This window comes from Macaca fascicularis, chromosome 5 (assembly GCF_037993035.2).
Source record: "Macaca fascicularis isolate 582-1 chromosome 5, T2T-MFA8v1.1".
Taxonomy (NCBI): Eukaryota; Metazoa; Chordata; class Mammalia; order Primates; family Cercopithecidae; genus Macaca; species Macaca fascicularis.
In genome coordinates, this window is record NC_088379.1 from 107717012 (window position 1) to 107737611 (window position 20600).

At 36.4% G+C, this 20600-nt stretch overlaps 1 protein-coding gene across 5 annotated transcripts in view; it reads left to right on the forward strand.

Annotated features, from left to right (window-relative positions):
- The window catches only part of BANK1 (B cell scaffold protein with ankyrin repeats 1), a 315442-nt gene that overhangs the window by 255650 nt on the left and 39192 nt on the right, over positions 1 to 20600 (forward strand). For 3 of the 5 annotated variants that reach the window (XM_045392698.3, XM_005555547.5, XM_065545273.2), the window contains one exon: positions 3219 to 3527. The exons of the other annotated variants lie outside the window; for them this stretch is intronic. In XM_045392698.3, the coding sequence (XP_045248633.2) occupies positions 3219 to 3527 (309 nt within the window). The remainder of the gene's footprint in view (positions 1 to 3218; positions 3528 to 20600) is intronic. 5 annotated transcript variants of the gene reach the window in all.

Below are 20600 nucleotides of genomic sequence, written 5' to 3' on the forward strand. Positions count from 1 at the left end.
CGGGAGGTGGAGGTTGCAGTGAGCCAAGATCATGCCACTGTACCCCAGCCTGGACAACAAGAGCGAGACTCCATCTCAAAAAAAAAAAAAAAAAAAAAAGGAATTTAGCATTTGTGTCCTTGAAGGCTCTCTATGAAGACCCCAGTTTACCAACATAAGCTTTATTAAGCTTATGCACTGTGTTTAGAGGTGGAAAATATTACTTAATTGAAAGCTCTGAAGCCTAATGGATATTGCTCTGATTCATTCATTCATTCAACAGATATTTGTTACCTACTGTATTTCAAGCTCTTGTGGACCCCTAACATTTATCCATGAAGTAGATCTATTAATATTTAATGGTGAGGGGAGAAAACATCATAAGTTGGTAGTACACTGACTATAAAATTCTTGCATATTTTTCTCATTTTTCAGATCTTAATAATTTGTTATAACAAAATTAATTGTCAAGAAGACAAACTTGTCTTGTGTCAGATTATTTCTCTTAAAAGTGCTAATATTAAATCATATTTTTCCTAATGTAAATTTCTATATATCGTCTGTTGGTTAGCAGGTCTAAAACGACTCTACCCAGGGTCTTAATGAGATATCTAAGATCAGAAATGTAATCTTGGCTAATATATCTCCTGAAAACTAGCAAATATAAAAAGCAAAATAAAACAAAAACTCACTTATTTAGTTTAAAAGCTCTGTTTTTACATTTTATATTCAGTGTTACTTTTATCTTATCTTTTCATAGCACTGATGTTAGAAGTGGATAATAAAATGCCGGTATTTTTTCTTAAAATTTTTTTATTCATCTTTAAATGCAAGGCTGTACACTATCACTTATTTTTTTTGCCAGAGACTTTGTATGTCTTTGACTTTGGCTAGTTATACCTTCAGGAGTTGTTCTTTCTGAGTAGCTTCCATCTACCATCAACTTTCTGAAGGAAAAAAAAAAAAAGCCATCTCCTCAGTGCTGTAGGCATCAAATTCCTCACGATGGATTTAGGAACTTCTTCATTAGAGAAACTAATAACATATAATACTATAGAGCACTTTACAGTTTATAAAGAACCCATTGTTTCTTTTTAACTTCCCAAGAATCCTCAGATCCCTCCTTGACTCAGTTCCAAGCAGTGCTATAATTAGAATGTGTCAGTTACTTCTATTAACAGGTCTCCTAGGCTAGTAGGATTTTTCTGTTCTTTATACAGTCTTGCCCCAATTACTTCAAAAGTTGGAATTATAGAAGTGATTTGTTTTCATCTTTATTGATATATACCACCTGAATTGAGAAAGCTTAGGTCTCACTCTTAACTGAAAAGGATAATCTGATACTTTGGAAAGTAAAAAGTAAAATGTATTATTTCTAGTACAAGCCCAACTTTAGAAATAGTTGGGAAGAGAGGTGGGTGGGGAAATAAAGAGAGTTAAGAGCTCAGGAAATTGGTTCATAAACGTAAGATGGTTGACACATTTCGCTAAAAATGAAACACTGAAAAAGTGGTTCCCACACACTTAATCCGGTTTCACCTGTGTTGCTGTCAGTGAACCAGAAGTCATAAAATCAAAATCTTAAAACTGATTATTCAAAGGATAAAAGGCAAGTCGTGGTGAATTGAAAGTTAGCGCTAGGCACATTGGTAATACTTCTTAAGTTAAACTAAATGAAACTATGAGAGTTAAGACTCTGTTGGGAGATTATCTTAATCTCGCCTCATAAACCTGCCCAAGACAATTGCTGAATCTTTCTATAATAATATTCTTTTATTCTGCTCTGCTACTTGTCTTTCCCCTTTTAAGTTTTTCCACTAAAATCTTCATAAGTAGACTAATTTGGGGAGTATCAGGTTCTCACCAAACAAAGGGCAAATTCAAAAAAGAATGGAAATGAAAGAAAAAGCCCTCATTGGCCTGGTAGAGAGCCATTAAAATTCTTTTTAATTTACTTGTTAATCAAAGCAATCAAAGCATATTATATCTTTGTCTTATTAATAACTGCTACAAAAATATTTTAACATATTCTTATAAAAATATGTCAAGATATTACTGAATGTAAAAACCATCAAAAACTCTGAAACCTATAATTTTATTCTTTTCATGTGAATTCATTCTCACACCATTGATCATCCATGCTGTCGATGCTGTCTTTTATGTCATGAACTCTACTTTCAGTGTCTGTCATCTATGTTTTTTATTTGTTTATTTTTTTTTTTTTTGTTTTATTTTTGAGGCAGGATCTCGCTCTATTGCTCAGCCTGGAGTGCAATGGCATGCTTATAGCTCACTATAGCCTCCAACTCTTGGGCTAAAGCAATCCTCTCTCCTCAGTTTCTGGAGTAGCTAGGAGTATTGGCCGCCTGGCTAATTCTTTTATTTTTGTAGATACTAGGTCTCACTACGCTGCTCTCAAATTCCTGGCCTCCAGCTATCCTCTCACCTCAGCCTCCCAAAGCATTGTGATTAGGCACAGAAGCCACCGAGCCTGGTCAGAGTCTTTTATCTATGAATAAGGTCTGTTGACTTGTAGAAAACAAGAGCTGCATTTTTGAAGGTCAGTTTGTCATAGTCAAAGACCGACTGCTATGAAACCAACTAATGGTGCCTTTGGCTATTTCTCCCTGTCATTTTCAGAGAAATTAAATTTTAGGTGAAATATCCAGTGCAGCAAGCAATATGAAACATGAAACGACTTCAAATGAAAAAAAAAAATCTAAGAGTATTATGCTTGAAAAACACAAGTTTTCAAAGTTGTGGAGTTTGAGACATAGATTTATAACTCAATTTCATGATATGAAATCATTCTTTTATGTAAAAGTATATATAATATATAAAATAATATGTAAATGTGTATTTAATATATAATATATAACATATAGATAATTATATTTTATACATTAAATATTTCATATATATATCTCTCTCTACACAGAATAATATGAAAAGCATTTAAATGTTTTTTTAAAAATCCATGCCTTAAGCAAAGTGTTTTTCTTAATACAATTTAAATTACAAACTGCAGGATGATTTATTAGTAAGTTACACAGCTCACTTTTTCTGCATTTAGGGGGTAACATATAAATTATTCTCCTGGAGTCAGGAGCTCTTCTCTAATATTGTTTCCTATGGCACTTGACTAAGCCACCTTGGGAAGCTCAAAGACGTGACAGATGGACACCAATAATATTGCATATAACAGAAGAATAAACACAATGTAAATATTTCATAAACAGGGACAATGGTGGAAGTCCAGATGGAAAGAAGTCAAAACTGGGGTGATCCTGGTGTTAGACAAGAAAAAGGAGATGAGCTCAAAGGAGAAAAAGATAAGAAAGAAGATGAAAAAGAGCAGGAAGAGGAGGAGGAAGACCCATATACTTTCGCTGAGATTGATGACAGTGAATATGACATGATATTGGCCAATCTGAGTATAAAGAAAAAAACTGGGAGTCGGTCTTTCATTATAAACAGACCTCCTGCCCCCACACCCCGACCCACAAATATACCTCCAAAAGAGGAAACTACACCTTACATAGCTCAAGGTAATGTTTTATCATTGTTGGTTGTTTACTTGTTAATTTTTTTGTACAAAATTTTGAGGATGGGAGGAGGGGATAAGGTGATGCAATTAGTGCTCTAAAACTGCAAAGATTAAACATTTTTTTTTCAAGTCACAGGTAAGCTATACTGGCTCATTTTTTTTCACTAAGAGTTTTTCTATTATTATTATTATACTTTAAGTTCTGGGATACATGTGCAGAACATGCAGTTTTGTTGCATAGGTATACACGTGCCATGGTGGTTTACTGTACCCATCAGCCCGTCACCTACATTAGGTATTTCTCCTAATGTTATTCCTCCCCTAGCCCTCCACCCCACAACAGGCCCCAGTGTATGATATTCCCCTCCCTGTGTCCATGTGTTCTCATCGTTCAACTCCCACTTATGAGTGAGAACATGCGGTGTTTGGTTTTCTGTTCTTGTGATAGTTTGCTGACAATGATGGTTTCCAACTTCATCCATGTCCCTGCAAAGGACATGAACTCATCCTTTTTTATGACTGCATAGTATTCCATGGTGTGTATGTGCCACATTTTCTTTATCCAGTCTACTATTGATGGACATTTGGGTTGGTTCCAAGTCTTTGCTATTGTGAATAGTGTCGCAGTAAATGTACATGTGCATGTGTCTTTATAGTAGAATGATTTATAATCCTCTGGGTATATACCCAGTAATGGGATTGCTGGGTCAAATGGTATTTCTAGTTCTAGATCCTTGAGGAATCGCCACACTGTCTTCCACAATGATTGACTAATTTACACTCCCACCAACAGTGTAAAAGCATCCCTGTTTCTCCACATCCTCACCAGCATCTGTTGTTTCCTGACTTTTTAATGGTTGCCATTCTAACTGGTATGTGATGGTATCTCACTGTGATTTTGATTTGCATTTCTCTAATGACCAGTGATGATGAGCACTTTTTCATGTGTCTATTGGCTGCATAAATGTCTTCTTTTGAGAAGAGTCTGTTTATATCCTTTGCCCACTTTTTTGATGGGATTATTTTCTTCTTGTAAATTTGTTTAAGTTCTTTGTAGATTCTGGATATTAACCCTTTGTCAGATGGATAGGTTGCCAAAATTTTCTGCCATTCTGTTGCCTATTCACTCTGATGATAGTTTCTTTTGCTGTGCAGAAGCTCTTTAGTTTAATTAGATCCCATTTGTCAATTTTGTCTTTTGTTGCCATTGCTTTTGGTGTTTTACACATGAAGTCTTTGCCTATGTACTGGCTCATTTTTAAATTTAGAAACATAGTAAGTAAAGAAAATAAGAATGATGGATTGGGTTCTGGTTTCTACTTCCTCATTAAGAAGGATAATGACAAGTCTTTCAGGGAACATGAAACCATAGCATATATGTAGAAATTCTCCTTGATACTTCCTTCCTAATTCTCTAAGAGAGAAGCTCAACTCCTATAAATAATATGCAACACAAAAACATTTAAATATATACTACAGATCTACCTAAGAGAAACATAATTACTCATACATACTTAACATTTTCAAAAGAAACCATTCTATTCCTTACGCTTCATGTATATATTGAGAGATTCATATAAGAAAATTAGCAAGCATGTATGAAGTATTTATCAGTATAAAACACACTTATTTAATGATGATCTACTCTTGATATTGTTCAAGAAACTATAACAAATTAGGAAACTGTAGCAAATTAATCAACTGTTTCAGCTGAAATAAAACATGAATTGTAACAGTTGTCTAGATTACAAAGTCAAGGAATGAACGTCTGTTAGAAATTCTCAGGTTGTCTCTCATAGTTTAGTATCTCTAGGGTATTACTATCTCCTTGACATAGTTGCTAAATACCAGTAAATACTTTTAAAAGAGAAAGTAGATATAGCTTGATACAAAAAGTTAGTTGTACTCTAGAAATTTTTGAAGAGATACCTCATCTTCTATACTCCAATGCTGAGGGAGTTTCTCCAGACAAGAATGGAATCCCATGTTGTGTTCGTGTACTGTTTGGCCATTATCTTCCCATCCTTCTATTGGTGGTTATATTCTTGTTTTTCAAGATCTCTTTCTTGTTCTCTGTTGTTCTTTTTTACAGGATTATTTTCTCTTTTAGGTGGCATGGATACATAGAGATATAATTCAATATCTTTGTTACTGATTTTGTTTCATTTTGTTTTGATTTGTTTTTAAATTTCTTTTGTTCTTACTTTTTTCCTTCTGCTCTCATATTTTCTCTGTTGTCTTTACTTGTTGTTTGTTCTGCCTGTAGCATTTGATACTTCCATCAAATATGGCTATTCTTAACTACGTTTTAATGTTTAACAATGAAGCACCGGCTGGGCGCGGTGGGTCGTGTCTGTAATCCCAACACTTTGGGAGGCCAAGGCGGGTGGATCACCTGAGGCCAGGAGTTCGAGACCAGCCTGGCCAACATGGTGAAACCCCATCTCTACTAAAAACACAAAAAAAGTTATCCGGGCATGGTGGCAGGTGCCTGTAATCCCAGCTACTCGGGAGGCTGAGGCAGGAGAATCGCTTGAACCCAGGAGTCGGAGGTTGTAGTGAGCCAAGATCGTGCCACTCCACTCCAGCCTGAGCAACAGAGCAAGACTCCATCAAAAAAAAAAAAAAAAAAAAAAAAAGAATGAAGCACCAAATGCCTCACTGGAAACTCTAGTTGTTAACTTATGGACGGCATTGTAGGGTAATTAGGAAGTAGGTAACCAGCTTTTTCATTGGATGGCCCCAGAATATTATTTATGTGACTCTATTTGCCTATGCTTTTAACTTTTTCTAGAATACCCTTCAACTAACTATAGTCTGCATTTACATATCCAGTTCCCAGCACGCTGAGATTAGAATGCCAGAAGAAGACTGGGAAATTTCACCATTCAGAATGCACAATTTAACTTGTTCTCCCTGTTTTCAGTCTAGTTTGTAATTCCTGCCACCCAGTGTGCCTTGTGTCCCATGTCCAGAGCTACTTCTGTTCAATTTCTCTAATGAAGAAACCTCCTATTAGGGATGAGTGCTTCATTTTACAGGACTGGAGAAAGAATTTGGGGCTATGACTGGTTTAGACTTTCAACCCATCCCCAAGTTAAATAAGTGCATTTGGATGGTTTTCCTCTCATTGATTTATTTATCAGTTACATAAACATTGATTGAGTGCCAATGATAAAATCTGTGTACTAAGTATGTAAATTCTGAACGTGCAGTGTTGCAATTTGTCCTGTAGGTATGTGCACACATAGAAACATTAAAGAATCTTAAATATCTTGAGTTTCTAATAAATTTTAAAGGTTACTTATCTCACCCATCCCAAGACTGGCACCCTTCAATATTTATAAGATGTCTTTCTAATCCTAATACAATATAATTTACTCTCATTATATTTGTATTACATGGAGATGAAAACTAGTGCTATAATTTTTTTTTTGCAATTAAGTATATAAAATAGGTATGGTTATTTACTGTATCCCAAATAAGTAGCAAAAGCTGGACTACAAATAAGGTCACCAAAATCCTCTTCCATTTTTTATTCCTTTTCTCTTTCACTGGGATATACTTGCCTGCCTTTTTCTTTTATGCAATTGATTGTTGATCATTGTGTTCCCACATTAGAAAGAGATTACCTCATCAGCTAATTCATTCTTGATGTTCTTTGCATTTCACAGAGTAAGAGCCTTTTCTCACATCTTTCCTTTTTTTTCCCCCTAGCTTGGGCAGATCTATTAAGTCAAATTGCCACCATTTCCCAGAAAACCATCCACTCAATTAGAAGATTAATTTCTGGCCCCATTGCTTGCCAGAGTCCAAAAATGGTATCAGTATATTGGTATCTTCAGGGTGTGTTAACATAGCCAGAATTGAAGGATTTGGAATAGGAGATAGAGGAAAAATACAGGAATGCAGAATCCCAGCTTACTATTTCAGACACTGAAGAAGTAATGGCAAAGGAACTAGGCAAAGGAAAATCATGCTGGCTTTGCAGAAAGACTTGTATTCAAATTTAGCTGATGTTACCCAAGCAAGCAAATTCACATTTCTGAGACTGAATTTCCTCACCGTAAGCTGGGGATACAAATGATATATATTTCAAAGACTGTTAATCTCTAAATGAGATAAAATTAGAAAATACCCAACACAATACTTGATATGTGGTATATGTTCAGTGCATTATAATTAAAACAATTCTACTTTTAATTTTCTCAGTTTAGTGTCTGTTTCTTGGATTCTGGTGGAATCAGAAGTTAGGGAAAACAATAGTGTTGGAATGTGTCAGGGAAGGAAGACCCCGTATTCTAACAGAACAAGTTGGCTTAGTCATCTTCTTATAATAATTATTATTAGGCAGCTTTCATGATAATTTCTGATTCATGCAATAACCCTGCATAGTTGGCATTAATAACCTCATTTTAGAGATAAAGAAACTAATGCTCAGTAAGTGTCAGTGTCTTGCCCAAGGTGATAAAATCAGGAAGAGGAAGAGGAGGGATTTGGACCCAGATTTATCTGGATCTAATGCCTGAGCACATGGCACCACAAATTTCCATCACTGATATATGTATTCCTGGATTGTTTGTTAATATTTATTTCTTCCTTCTAACCTATAAGATCCATGAAGGAAGAGACCAAACTAATCTTTTTTCCCCATTGTATCTCTGGTGCCAAGATCAGTGCTGAATTCACTGTAGAAACTATGAATAATTGGTGAATATTAACTGAATGAAATGATAGAAATGACAAGATCCATATCAATGTGGCTAGAACAGAAGACTTTATTAACACTCTGGAAGGTAATCAGAAGACTACATCAGTCTCTAATTCCTAAATTTTTCCTGCTTTAAACCATCTTATGTCCAAAACACTACCATTTGAAGGGAAGAGCCCACATAGAATTGGACAAAGCTCTGTGTTATTCATATACAGCTAAGCACTCTAACTGCTTTCACAAAGCTTAAAACATGTGACATTGAAGCTCTGTTTCACCATCATCAATCCCCTTACCCCAGAGACATAACTTATTAATGCAAAACTGAACCCATGTTGATTCATTTTATCAAGAGATATGTTTCTGATTTTTTATCACATTGCTGTTGTACTAAACCTATCTTAGGTTAGCAATCACAGGAATAACTCATTTTTCATAAGTAAAATTTTTTGAAGTCCTCCTGTTTTCAGATATATTTTCCTCTACTTTTTTTATCCCTGTAATATTGAAGAGGATCAGGTTCATTAAGCTTGAAGAATACAGAGGAATTAACACAGATTTATAGTCTTTAGTGACAGAATTCTTGATTTAAGTCAAATCAGGGAAAGAAAATGAGCTCTTGGCATGGCATAGACACATTGGTAGTAAAACTATGTCCATAAATCATACAAAGAGATGAATGCCTATTGGGTAAAATTTTTCAGCATCAATGGGCAATTTTCTATTTTCCTGTCACACAATTAATAGAACAAAGATCCTTCTTCAGAATCCATGTGACTGATTTCGGGTAGAATATAATTTCCCTTTCAATTTCCAATTGCTACTGAGTTGCCCTTGGCATTTTGCAGTGCAACAAAGTTGTATATGACCTTTTTGAGAGCTACTCAGCTACAGGGACCCCAAAATGTCAAGTGCAACTCAGTTGCTCTCAGAAATTTTCCACTTGCAATTCACTTGTACTTGAAATTGATCACATACAATGCAATTGACATGCAAAAAGAGAAAAAAGACCTAGTAGAAACTGTTAGGGAAATTTATTCATATCCTTGTAAATGTGACAGAGAATAATGGTCTCTGTCCTCATTTGTAAAATATGGTCAAGTGGATTGAAGTAGGTCTTAGATCAAGTGCCTTGGATCCTACTCCCTGACTAGGTGACCTTGTCCAAACCATTTAGCTTAAGGACATAGTATGTATATCACAGGTGCTCTCAGAATAGTGACGTATGTATCATTATTTGTAAGCCTCGTGTTCCTGTTTTCCTCCTTGACTCTCTGCCTCATTCTTTTCCATGAGAGAGTGCTGGTGTAGCTCTGCAAAGGAGAAATTGTTCTGACCTGTATTCATACTGTCCATTGAAGAGGAGCAAGTCAGCCTGTGTAATGCAGGTGTTCTTGTTTGCTCTTTCTGTCATTCTCACAGTGGAACATCATGATCCCCTGGCTTCTTCACAGAAATACTGAATGAAACCTGAGAAGTGCTTTGCAGACCATCTGTTAGCATGTCAACATAATGATGATGAACTTTTCCAGCCTCATCTTCCAAGAATTCAATTCCTTTATATTAGTGAAGTGGAAAGGAGGCAATAATCAGCTCTAGTGTGAACTGACATTAAAAGATTTTCATTACACAAGACAATGAACGCAAATATTATCAAGCACTTAGATTTTCATTTGACAGCAGAATAAATTCTGGTCTTTTTCCACTTAACATATGATGTTACTAAACTATTTGTTAAAAGCATCTGTAGGAAGAAGTTTAATTGACCTATAAAAGTAGTTCTTAACTGGTAGTGATTTGCTTCTCATAAGACATTTAGCAATGTCTGGAGACATTTTGGTTGTCAAGACTAAGAACAGTACTAGTGACATCTACTAGGCAGAGACCAAGAATGCTGCTAAACCTCCTTCAATGCACTGGATAGCCACATAACAAAGAATTATCCAGTCTAAAGTGTCAACAGTAACACTGTTAAGAGACTCTTACCTGGATTATTTCCATTGTTAAGCCAGAGTAAACAAATACTTTAGGGAATGATTATTTAAATATGAAATCACAGGTGCATCAAACAACCATATTAGACAGCTATCCACACCTACTACTGTCTTTTTAGTCACTTTAGATTTCTTGAATTCACAATATTTTCCACCAGGACTTTTAACATGTGATTCTTTGTAATCTGAATAAGTAGCTATTTGAGAAAAATAAGATGCTTCCTGAGGCTGGACAATCGAAAAGAGTCTTCCCTAATGGACCAGCAGCACGGTGTAGTGAAATTCATGAGGATTATGAAGCCAGATGGAATGGAATTTGACTTAAGACTGACACTTAAAGTTGTGTAACTTTGTGCAAATTACATAACCTTGCTTCACTTGGTTTTGGTTTTGGTTTTAAAGAAATGTTAATATCTATTTCACAGGGTTTTCATGAGAACTAAAATTGTATATGTACAGTGGCCTGCACAGGGTAGCATGTAGGAAATGGTAGTTCCTGTGATGGAAGGTATTCTGTAGATGCAGAGGTGGAGGTAGACCTGGCATATCACCCCAGTTAAGATGCCTTTTGCATAGGTTTCATATGCTAACATTTCATCTTGCATGTCTTTTTCAAAGTATTTATTAACTTCCACTATTGAATACTATCTAGAACAAAGGGGCCAGCCCTATCCTTTTGGAATTTTCAATCTGCATTTATATAATTTGAGTTTTGTTAGCAGAATTAAACTCTAATGTTTGTTCAAAGTGAGCATAATCAAATAGCTTATCTTTAAATTTAGGGGAGAAAAAAATATTAGAGTACCAAGTCTTATCATCCTGTGAAATATAACAGTGCAAATCATGATCCCACTGCTGCTTCTTGGGATAGCAACATTTCTTGATTAGCGGGAGAGGAAGGGAAGTTACTTTTGATAATCACTGAGCATGTACCAAAAAGTAAACTCATTATAGTTTGCAGAGTCTTCCACTGGCTGCCCAAACTAGTTCTCTTTGAAACAAAAGAAAATTGCTGGAAATGTTACTAGAGTTATGTCCATACTGATACCATTTCCTTATTGAATACAAACAGGTAGCAAGAGAATTAAACAGATGATCCCAAATGAAGTCTCATGGGAAGAGACTAACCCCCAGTTCAGTGCTATACAAGCAATAGTTGTTCAATACATGCTGCCTCCTGCTAACAGGAGGGAGGAAGACTGCCCACCCAGTGGTGACTGGAGGCTTCACTAAGAAACTCATTGCCATGATCTCAAGCTATAATTAGAACAAGGTCCACAAACCAATTGTCATTGCTCAGAATGACTCACCTTCCTGGATTATAAACATTTCTAGAATGTAAATATTTGTGTTTGTATCGAAAGATGACATATGCAAATGAGAACAATTTGTGTTCTACTCTGGTAAAAATTAGGTCCCTTAGTAGTAGAAAAAAAATTATAGTGGGATTTCCCAAATCTTCCTTCAGGAGAAGTTTTCAATGATAACACTTCTATCAAACAAAGTTTTTGTTACAACTTGAAAGGAAAATTAATGTTTTCTCCTTTGGAAACTAAAGCATTTATTAATACCACCACCGAATTATAATTTTTACGCCACTTTCCTTCATGCGGCAATGTGTTTTCTAACTTTCCATCTCTGCTTATCTGAATAGTAAACTGTAACCCATGTCAGTGATCTCATATATTCTGGCTGACCATTTACAGTTTCTTCTTAAAAAAATAATGCCACAACTCCACCTACATATGTCTGCCATGCGGTAAACTACTTTCAGGTGAAAGATTTTTTTTTTTAATTTATTTATTATTATTATACTTTAAGTTGTAGGGTACATGTGCATAACGTGCAGGTTTGTTACATATGTATACTTGTGCCATGTTGCTGTGCTGCACCCATCAACTCGTCATTTACATCAGGTATAACTCCCAATGCAATCCCTCCCCCCTCCCCCCTCCCCACGATAGGCCCTGGTGTGTGATGTTCCCCTTCCTGAGTCCGAGTGATCTCATTGTTCAGTTCCCACCTATGAGTGAGAACATGCGGTGTTTGGTTTTCTGTTCTTGTGATAGTTTGCTAAGAATGATGGATTCCAGCTGCATCCAAGTCCCTACAAAGGACTCAAACTCATCCTTTTTTATGGCTGCATAGTATTCCATGGTGTATATGTGCCACATTTTCTTAATCCAATCTGTCACTGATGGACATTTGGGTTGATTCCAAGTCTTTGCTGTTGTGAATAGTGCTGCAATAAACATACAGGTGAAAGATTTTTATACTATGTGGCTGATGTGGCTATTTGTGTCCACACCTTCTTGAATGTACCCATTGAAGTGTAATGGCCTGTATTTGATAAGATTTCTCAAGTTAATAACCTATAAATACTGCTAGCACAATTAAATGGTGGCTTTGAACTGACTGGAGCACTCAGTCTCTCTTGCTGATTTGCAAAGAGGCTACCCACACACATCTTTCCTCTAAGCTTCAGATTAGTCAATGTGACTGCTTATAGGGTAAAAACATTCTGTTTCCTGTATTTGCTGGCTAGACAAAGGGGTTGTTTACACTGTGGTTGCTTGATTGTTTGTTTTTTACTTTATTGTGTCTTTTGTGATCAGATTTAAACAGTATAAATTGGGAAATTGGGGAAACAAGTCAGGGAGAATAGAAAGTTACAAGGATTGAGTTACGATTCTGGCCCTTCCTGATGGTTCCTCATCCCTATTCCCTCTTATCATTAGGCACTAATGGCACATTTGACCTTTACTTAAATGAATACACCAAAATAGAGGACAATATGAAAACTATGACTGTGTCTTATTTACCTTTGCACCCTCAGGACTTGGCTGTGTAGTTAGCAACCTAATGAAAGGTGTTTTGGTGAAAAATAAACACACTGCTACCACCCTGTACTGTATCATTCCCTGAAAGCCCAGAGCACAACACAACTCTACGTATTTCATTTTATATAAAATCTCTAGTTTCAAGCATTATCATCAATGATAGCTGTACAGCTCTAAATAACATTTCACTTTTCACATCTAATGGACAACCATCAAGGGGTTTGTGGTTTATCATTCACAAAATGAATGCTGTTGTTAATTGCACAGGTTTTAATCACTATAGCCACTTACGAAATAATTCAAAATAAGCATTATCAGATTTTCTAAGAAGGGCAGCTATGGAAGGGTCCCTTTTCTTGAAATAGACCACAAATGAGGTTGACATGAAGAATATTCTCGCAGATGCAGCCTGGAAAGATGAGTAGTGCAAGTGAACTCATTAAATTTCACCTTCTCCTCCTCCTCTGCTCTTCTGCTAGTTCTGCTTTGCTTAACATTTTGAATATTTAATGATATGCTAATTTTTTCCATTCAATGTCATATCCTAGAGAAAATTTTACAGAAGTCATTCCACCAATATTTAAAATAAAAAAGGGTGTTATTTGGGAAATTTGTATTCTTTGGGATTATTTTCAACCTCAAAAATTGTTTTGTTTTGTCTGGACTTTTTATGTTTAAAGGTAGTGTCAACAACTAATAATGCATTCATATTTCTTTCTTCTCAAATTTCAGTTTTAGGTAGGAGGAGAAAAATAAGATTTCACTGGGGAGAGAGTCAGCAAAGTTGACATATATCGTAATTACTTTGATAGCATGTTTTGAACATTTATGAGGTAAATTTTTTAAGAATTCAAACACACAGGGAAAGGATTGTCTCAATATATGATAAAACATTAGCACTGGCCTGTGATTTAAAACTCCCTCGTCTTTATGTTAGTCTATGCCCCCAGGTTATAAATAATGTTTTCCTCAAAACATAGCATTCTACTTAAATTCATACTCACTTAATAATTTTTCCCAGCATCATTGGACCTGGAGTGTCTTGGGAAACAAGATGGTAACATCTCAGAATATTAGAGCTGAGTGAAACATTAGAGATCATCACATCTAAGCCCTAACTTTATTGACAAGAAAATAAAGGCCGGAAGGGAGTTGGGGAGAAAGAGGGAAATGCCTTTTTTCCATGTCACTCATGTGGTTGATACGAAGAGAAAACCATAGCCCATCTTCTGTGCCAAATTGGCTAGTGTTCTGGTATACAACTTTTTGGTTACAATACGTTTAAAACAAATTCTTGTCTAACTCACCACAACTCTTGCTTTACAAAATAATGTACTTTTGTATATAAATTGGAGTGACCTATAACCCTACACTCAGTTCTCACCCTGTTATGGATTTTATATCTACCTCTTGTAAAGGTGGTGTGGGGTGGCTGAACATGGTAAATATAAAGTACATAAAGTTTTTTAGAACAAAGGTTTTGCTAGTTGAAGCAATTTTAAGTGTTTCAGTTATTAGGAACTGTAAAAATAGAGAGATGAACAGATTCTGAAATTTTACCTGTATCTATTATTTTCATAAGGCTAATGGAATATGTGTCCTTGACAGGTGTGTTTGCTTCAGTGATAATTTTGATGGGCTACTACTTTCTTCAGAAAATAAGACAGAATAGGTCTTTTCCCAAGGTTGCCTCATATTTAAAAATACCTCCCCAACTGAAAGCGATGGGAAGACAGTGTGTTTGGCAATATGCTAATTGCTAGTTGTTTTCTTTTTAGAAAGTGAGACTCATCTGTAGGTGGGAGAAAGGGAACCTGGAGGTATGGGTGCAGCTGCAGGTGAATTAAAAGAGAACTCAGAGGTGGGTAAAACAGGTAGAGGGAACCTTTAAACTGTGGGCATGACCTACTACACGTCTGCTTTTAAAGAGTCCTATTATCAGCATTTTCACAATCACCCCACTCAGTAGAAAGTATCCTGCTGTCTCATCCCAATATTCTGCCCTTGTCCCCAGCTGTTCCGAATATAAGCCCTGGTGAAATCGCAACGATAATACATACACTCCTTGTAACTTCTTAATCTAGTAACTGAAAGAGAGCATTTATTTGTTTAACATTTACTGTTGTTTCACACAAGCTGAGCATTTGTTATCAGCAAAAAGGATTCCAGTAACATATAGGGTGTAAAGTGATTTGTAACAAATTAATGCCAAAAAGCTGGAAAAATAATTTCATTTCCAAGTACTTTGTAGCTTCAAACCTCAGCAGAATTTTAAAAACTTATCAATTAATGTAATTTTTATTTGAAGAATTTATTGTCTGCATGGATCTTTGGATTCAGGTCATTTCCCATATTAATGATGCCAGCTTTTTCGTCTTAAACATTCTCAGTTATATCTTAACAATATTGGCAGAAAGGCACAGAAACTGCATGTTATTAAAATTTTTAAAGCATTGCATTTTAAAGACTTTTAAAACTAGCAAATAGAAAAATCAAGTACCTCTTATAACACTTATTTTAATATCCTAACATATATTCATATGCTATATATTCCTCACTATATTTTATTTTAGGAAAAATGTAGGTAAGCCGCAAACCCAGAACTTGCCAGTTAGTTATATTTAGCATGTTTTCCATGTACTAACTTGGAGTAGAAAACTGATTTTCAACCAAAAACATTATTTTATGTGTATACTTTTTCTCAAACACATTAAACTTTGAAACATATTTTGTCCCTTCTGTTTAAAAGAGCACAGTTGAAGGGAGTACTCTTTGTCTTGACAGCATCTGGCAAATTATATGTGTTTAATAACTAATTGTTGATCAGATGAGGGGGAAATTTCATTTAAAAAAAAGTATCTGGGGTTAATCACAGGTATGTCTTTGATCTTATATTGGTTTAAAGAATATGAAAACCGGGGGGGCGGAGCAAGATGGCCAAATAGGAGCAGCTCCAGTCTCCAACTCCCAGCGCGAGCAACACAGAAGACCGGTGATTTCTGCATTTTCAACTGAGGCAAACAGGGTCTGCAGTGGACCTCAAGCAATCTCCAACAGACCTACAGCTGAGGGTCCTGACTGTTAGAAGGAAAACTATCAAACAGGAAGGACACCTACACCAAAACCCCATCAGTACATCACCATCATCAAAGACCAGAGGCAGATAAAACCACAAAGATGGGGAAAAAGCAGGGCAGAAAAGCTGGAAATTCAAAAAATAAGAGCACATCTCCCCCAGCAAAGGAGCGCAGCTCATCGCCAGCAACGGATCAAAGCTGGACGGAGAATGACTTTGACGAGATGAGAGAAGAAGGCTTCAGTCCATCAAACTTCTCGGAGCTAAAGGAGGAATTACGTACCCAGCGCAAAGAAACTAAAAATCTTGAAAAAAAAGTGGAAGAATTGATGGCTAGAGTAATTAATGCAGAGAAGGTCATAAACGAAATGAAAGAGATGAAAACCATGACACGAGAAATACGTGACAAATGCACAAGCTTCAGTAACCGACTCGATCAACTGGAAGAAAGAGTATCAGCGATTGAGGATCAAATGAATGAAATGAAGCGAGAAGAGAAACCAAAAGAAAAAAGAAGAAAAAGAAATGAACAAAGCCTGCAAGAAGTATGGGATTATGTAAAAAGACCAAATCTACGTCTGATTGGGGTACCTGAAAGTGAGGGGGAAGATGGAACCAAGTTGGAAAACACTCTTCAGGATATCATCCAGGAGAACTTCCCCAACCTAGTAGGGCAGGCCAACATTCAAATTCAGGAAATACAGAGAACGCCACAAAGATACTCCTCGAGAAGAGCAACTCGAACACACATAATTGCCAGATTCACCAAAGTTGAAATGAAGGAAAAAATCTTAGGGGCAGCCAGAGAGAAAGGTCGGGTTACCCACAAAGGGAAGCCCATCAGACTAACAGCAGATCTCTTGGCAGAAACTCTCCAAGCCAGAAGAGAGTGGGGGCCAATATTCAACATTCTTAAAGAAAATAATTTTAAACCCAGAATTTCATATCCAGCCAAACTAAGTTTCATAAGTGAAGGAGAAATAAATTCCTTTACAGATAAGCAAATGCTTAGAGATTTTGTCACCACTAGGCCTGCCTTACAAGAGACCCTGAAGGAAGCACTAAACATGGAAAGGAACAACTGGTACCAGCCATTGCAAAAACATGCCAAAATGTAAAGACCATCGAGGCTAGGAAGAAACTGCATCAACTAACGAGCAAAATAACCAGTTAATATCATAATGGCAGGATCAAGTTCACACATAACAATATTAACCTTAAATGTAAATGGACTAAATGCTCCAATTAAAAGACACAGACTGGCAAACTGGATAAAGAGTCAAGACCCATCAGTCTGCTGTATTCAGGAGACCCATCTCACACGCAGAGACATACATAGGCTCAAAATAAAGGGATGGAGGAAGATTTACCAAGCAAATGGAGAACAAAAAAAAGCAGGGGTTGCAATACTAGTCTCTGATAAAACAGACTTTAAACCATCAAAGATCAAAAGAGACAAAGAAGGCCATTACATAATGGTAAAGGGATCAATTCAACAGGAAGAGCTAACTATCCTAAATATATATGCACCCAATACAGGAGCACCCAGATTCATCAAGCAAGTCCTTAGAGACTTACAAAGAGACTTAGACTCCCATACAATAATAATGGGAGACTTCAACACTCCACTGTCAACATTAGACAGATCAACGAGACAGAAATTAACAAGGATATCCAGGAATTGAACTCATCTCTGCAGCAAGCAGACCTAATAGACATCTATAGAACTCTCCACCCAAAATCAACAGAATATACATTCTTCTCAGCACCACATCGTACTTACTCCAAAATTGACCATGTAATTGGAAGTAAAGCACTCCTCAGCAAATGTAAAATAACAGAAATTATAACAAACTGTCTCTCAGACCACAGTGCAATCAAACTAGAACTCAGGACTAAGAAACTCAATCAAAACCGCTCAACTACATGGAAACTGAACAACCTGTTCCTGAATGACTACTGGGTACATAACGAAATGAAGGCAGAAATAAAGATGTTCTTTGAAACCAATGAGAACAAAGATACAACATACCAGAATCTCTGGGACACATTTAAAGCAGTGTGTAGAGGGAAATTTATAGCACTAAATGCCCACAAGAGAAAGCAGGAAAGATCTAAAATTGACACTCTAACATCGCAATTAAAAGAACCAGAGAAGCGAGAGCAAACACATTCGAAAGCTACCAGAAGGCAAGAAATAACTAAGATCAGAGCAGAACTGAAGGAGATAGAGACACAAAAAACCCTCCAAAAAATCAATGAATCCAGGAGTTGGTTTTTTGAAAAGATCAACAAAATTGATAGACCACTAGCAAGACTAATAAAGAAGAAAAGAGAGAAGAATCAAATCGACGCAATTAAAAATGATAAAGGGGATATCACCACCGACCCCACAGAAATAAAAAATAACATCAGAGAATACTATAAACACCTCTACGCAAATAAACTGGAAAATCTAGAAGAAATGGATAATTTCCTGGACACTTATACTCTTCCAAGACTAAACCAGGAAGAAGTTGAATCCCTGAATAGACCAATAGCAGGCTCTGAAATTGAGGCAATAATTAACAGCCTACCAACCAAAAAAAGTCCAGGACCAGATGGATTCACAGCTGAATTCTACCAGAGGTACAAGGAGGAGTTGGTACCATTCCTTCTGAAACTATTCCAATCAATAGAAAAAGAGGGAATCCTCCCTAACTCATTTTATGAGGCCAACATCATCCTGATACCAAAGCCTGGCAGAGACACAACAAAAAAAGAGAATTTTAGACCAATATCCCTGATGAACATCAATGCAAAAATCCTCAATAAAATACTGGCAAACCGGATTCAGCAACACATCAAAAAGCTTATCCACCATGATCAAGTGGGCTTCATCCCTGGGATGCAAGGCTGGTTCAACATTCGCAAATCAATAAACATAATCCAGCATATAAACAGAACCAAAGACAAGAACCACATGATTATCTCAATAGATGCAGAAAAGGCTTTTGACAAAATTCAACAGCCCTTCATGCTAAAAACGCTCAATAAATTCGGTATTGATGGAACGTACCTCAAAATAATAAGACCTATTTATGACAAACCCACAGCCAATATCATACTGAATGGGCAAAAACTGGAAAAATTCCCTTTGAAAACTGGCACAAGACAGGGATGCCCTCTCTCACCACTCCTATTCAACATAGTGTTGGAAGTTCTGGCTAGGGCAATTAGGCAAGAGAAAGAAATCAAGGGTATTCAGTTAGGAAAAGAAGAAATCAAATTATCCCTCTTTGCAGATGACATGATTATATATTTAGAAAACCCCATTGTCTCAGCCCAAAATCTCCTTAAGCTGATAAGCAACTTCAGCAAAGTCTCAGGATACAAAATTAATGTGCAAAAATCACAAGCATTCTTATACACCAGGAACAGACAAACAGAGAGCCAAATCATGAATGAACTTCCATTCACAATTGCTTCAAAGAGAATAAAATACCTAGGAATCCAACTTACAAGGGATGTAAAGGACCTCTTCAAGGAGAACTACAAACCACTGCTCAGTGAAATAAAAGAGGACACAAACAAATGGAAGAACATACCATGCTCATGGATAGGAAGAATCAATATCATGAAAATGGCCATACTGCCCAAGGTAATTTATAGATTCAATGCCATCCCCATCAAGCTACCAATGAGTTTCTTCACAGAATTGGAAAAAACTGCTTTAAAGTTCATATGGAACCAAAAAAGAGCCCGCATCTCCAAGACAATCCTAAGTCAAAAGAACGAAGCTGGAGGCATCACGCTACCTGACTTCAAACTATACTACAAGGCTACAGTAACCAAAACAGCATGGTACTGGTACCAAAACAGAGATATAGACCAATGGAACAGAACAGAGTCCTCAGAAATAATACCACACATCTACAGCCAACTGATCTTTGACAAACCTGAGAGAAACAAGAAATGGGGAAAGGATTCCCTATTTAATAAATGGTGCTGGGAAAATTGGCTAGCCATAAGTAGAAAGCTGAAACTGGATCCTTTCCTTACTCCTTATATGAAAATTAATTCAAGATGGATTAGAGACTTAAATGTTAGACCTAATACCATAAAAATCCTAGAGGAAAACCTAGGTAGTACCATTCAGGACATAGGCATGGGCAAAGACTTCATGTCTAAAACACCAAAAGCAACGGCAGCAAAAGCCAAAATTGACAAATGGGATCTAATTAAACTAAAGAGCTTCTGCACAGCAAAAGAAACTACCATCAGAGCCAACAGGCAACCTACAGAATGGGAGAAAATTTTTGCAATCTACTCATCTGACAAAGGGCTAATATCCAGAACCTACAAAGAACTCAAACAAATTTACAAGAAAAAAACAAACAACCCCATCAAAAAGTGGGCAAAGGATATGAACAGACATTTCTCAAAAGAAGACATTCATACAGCCAACAGACAC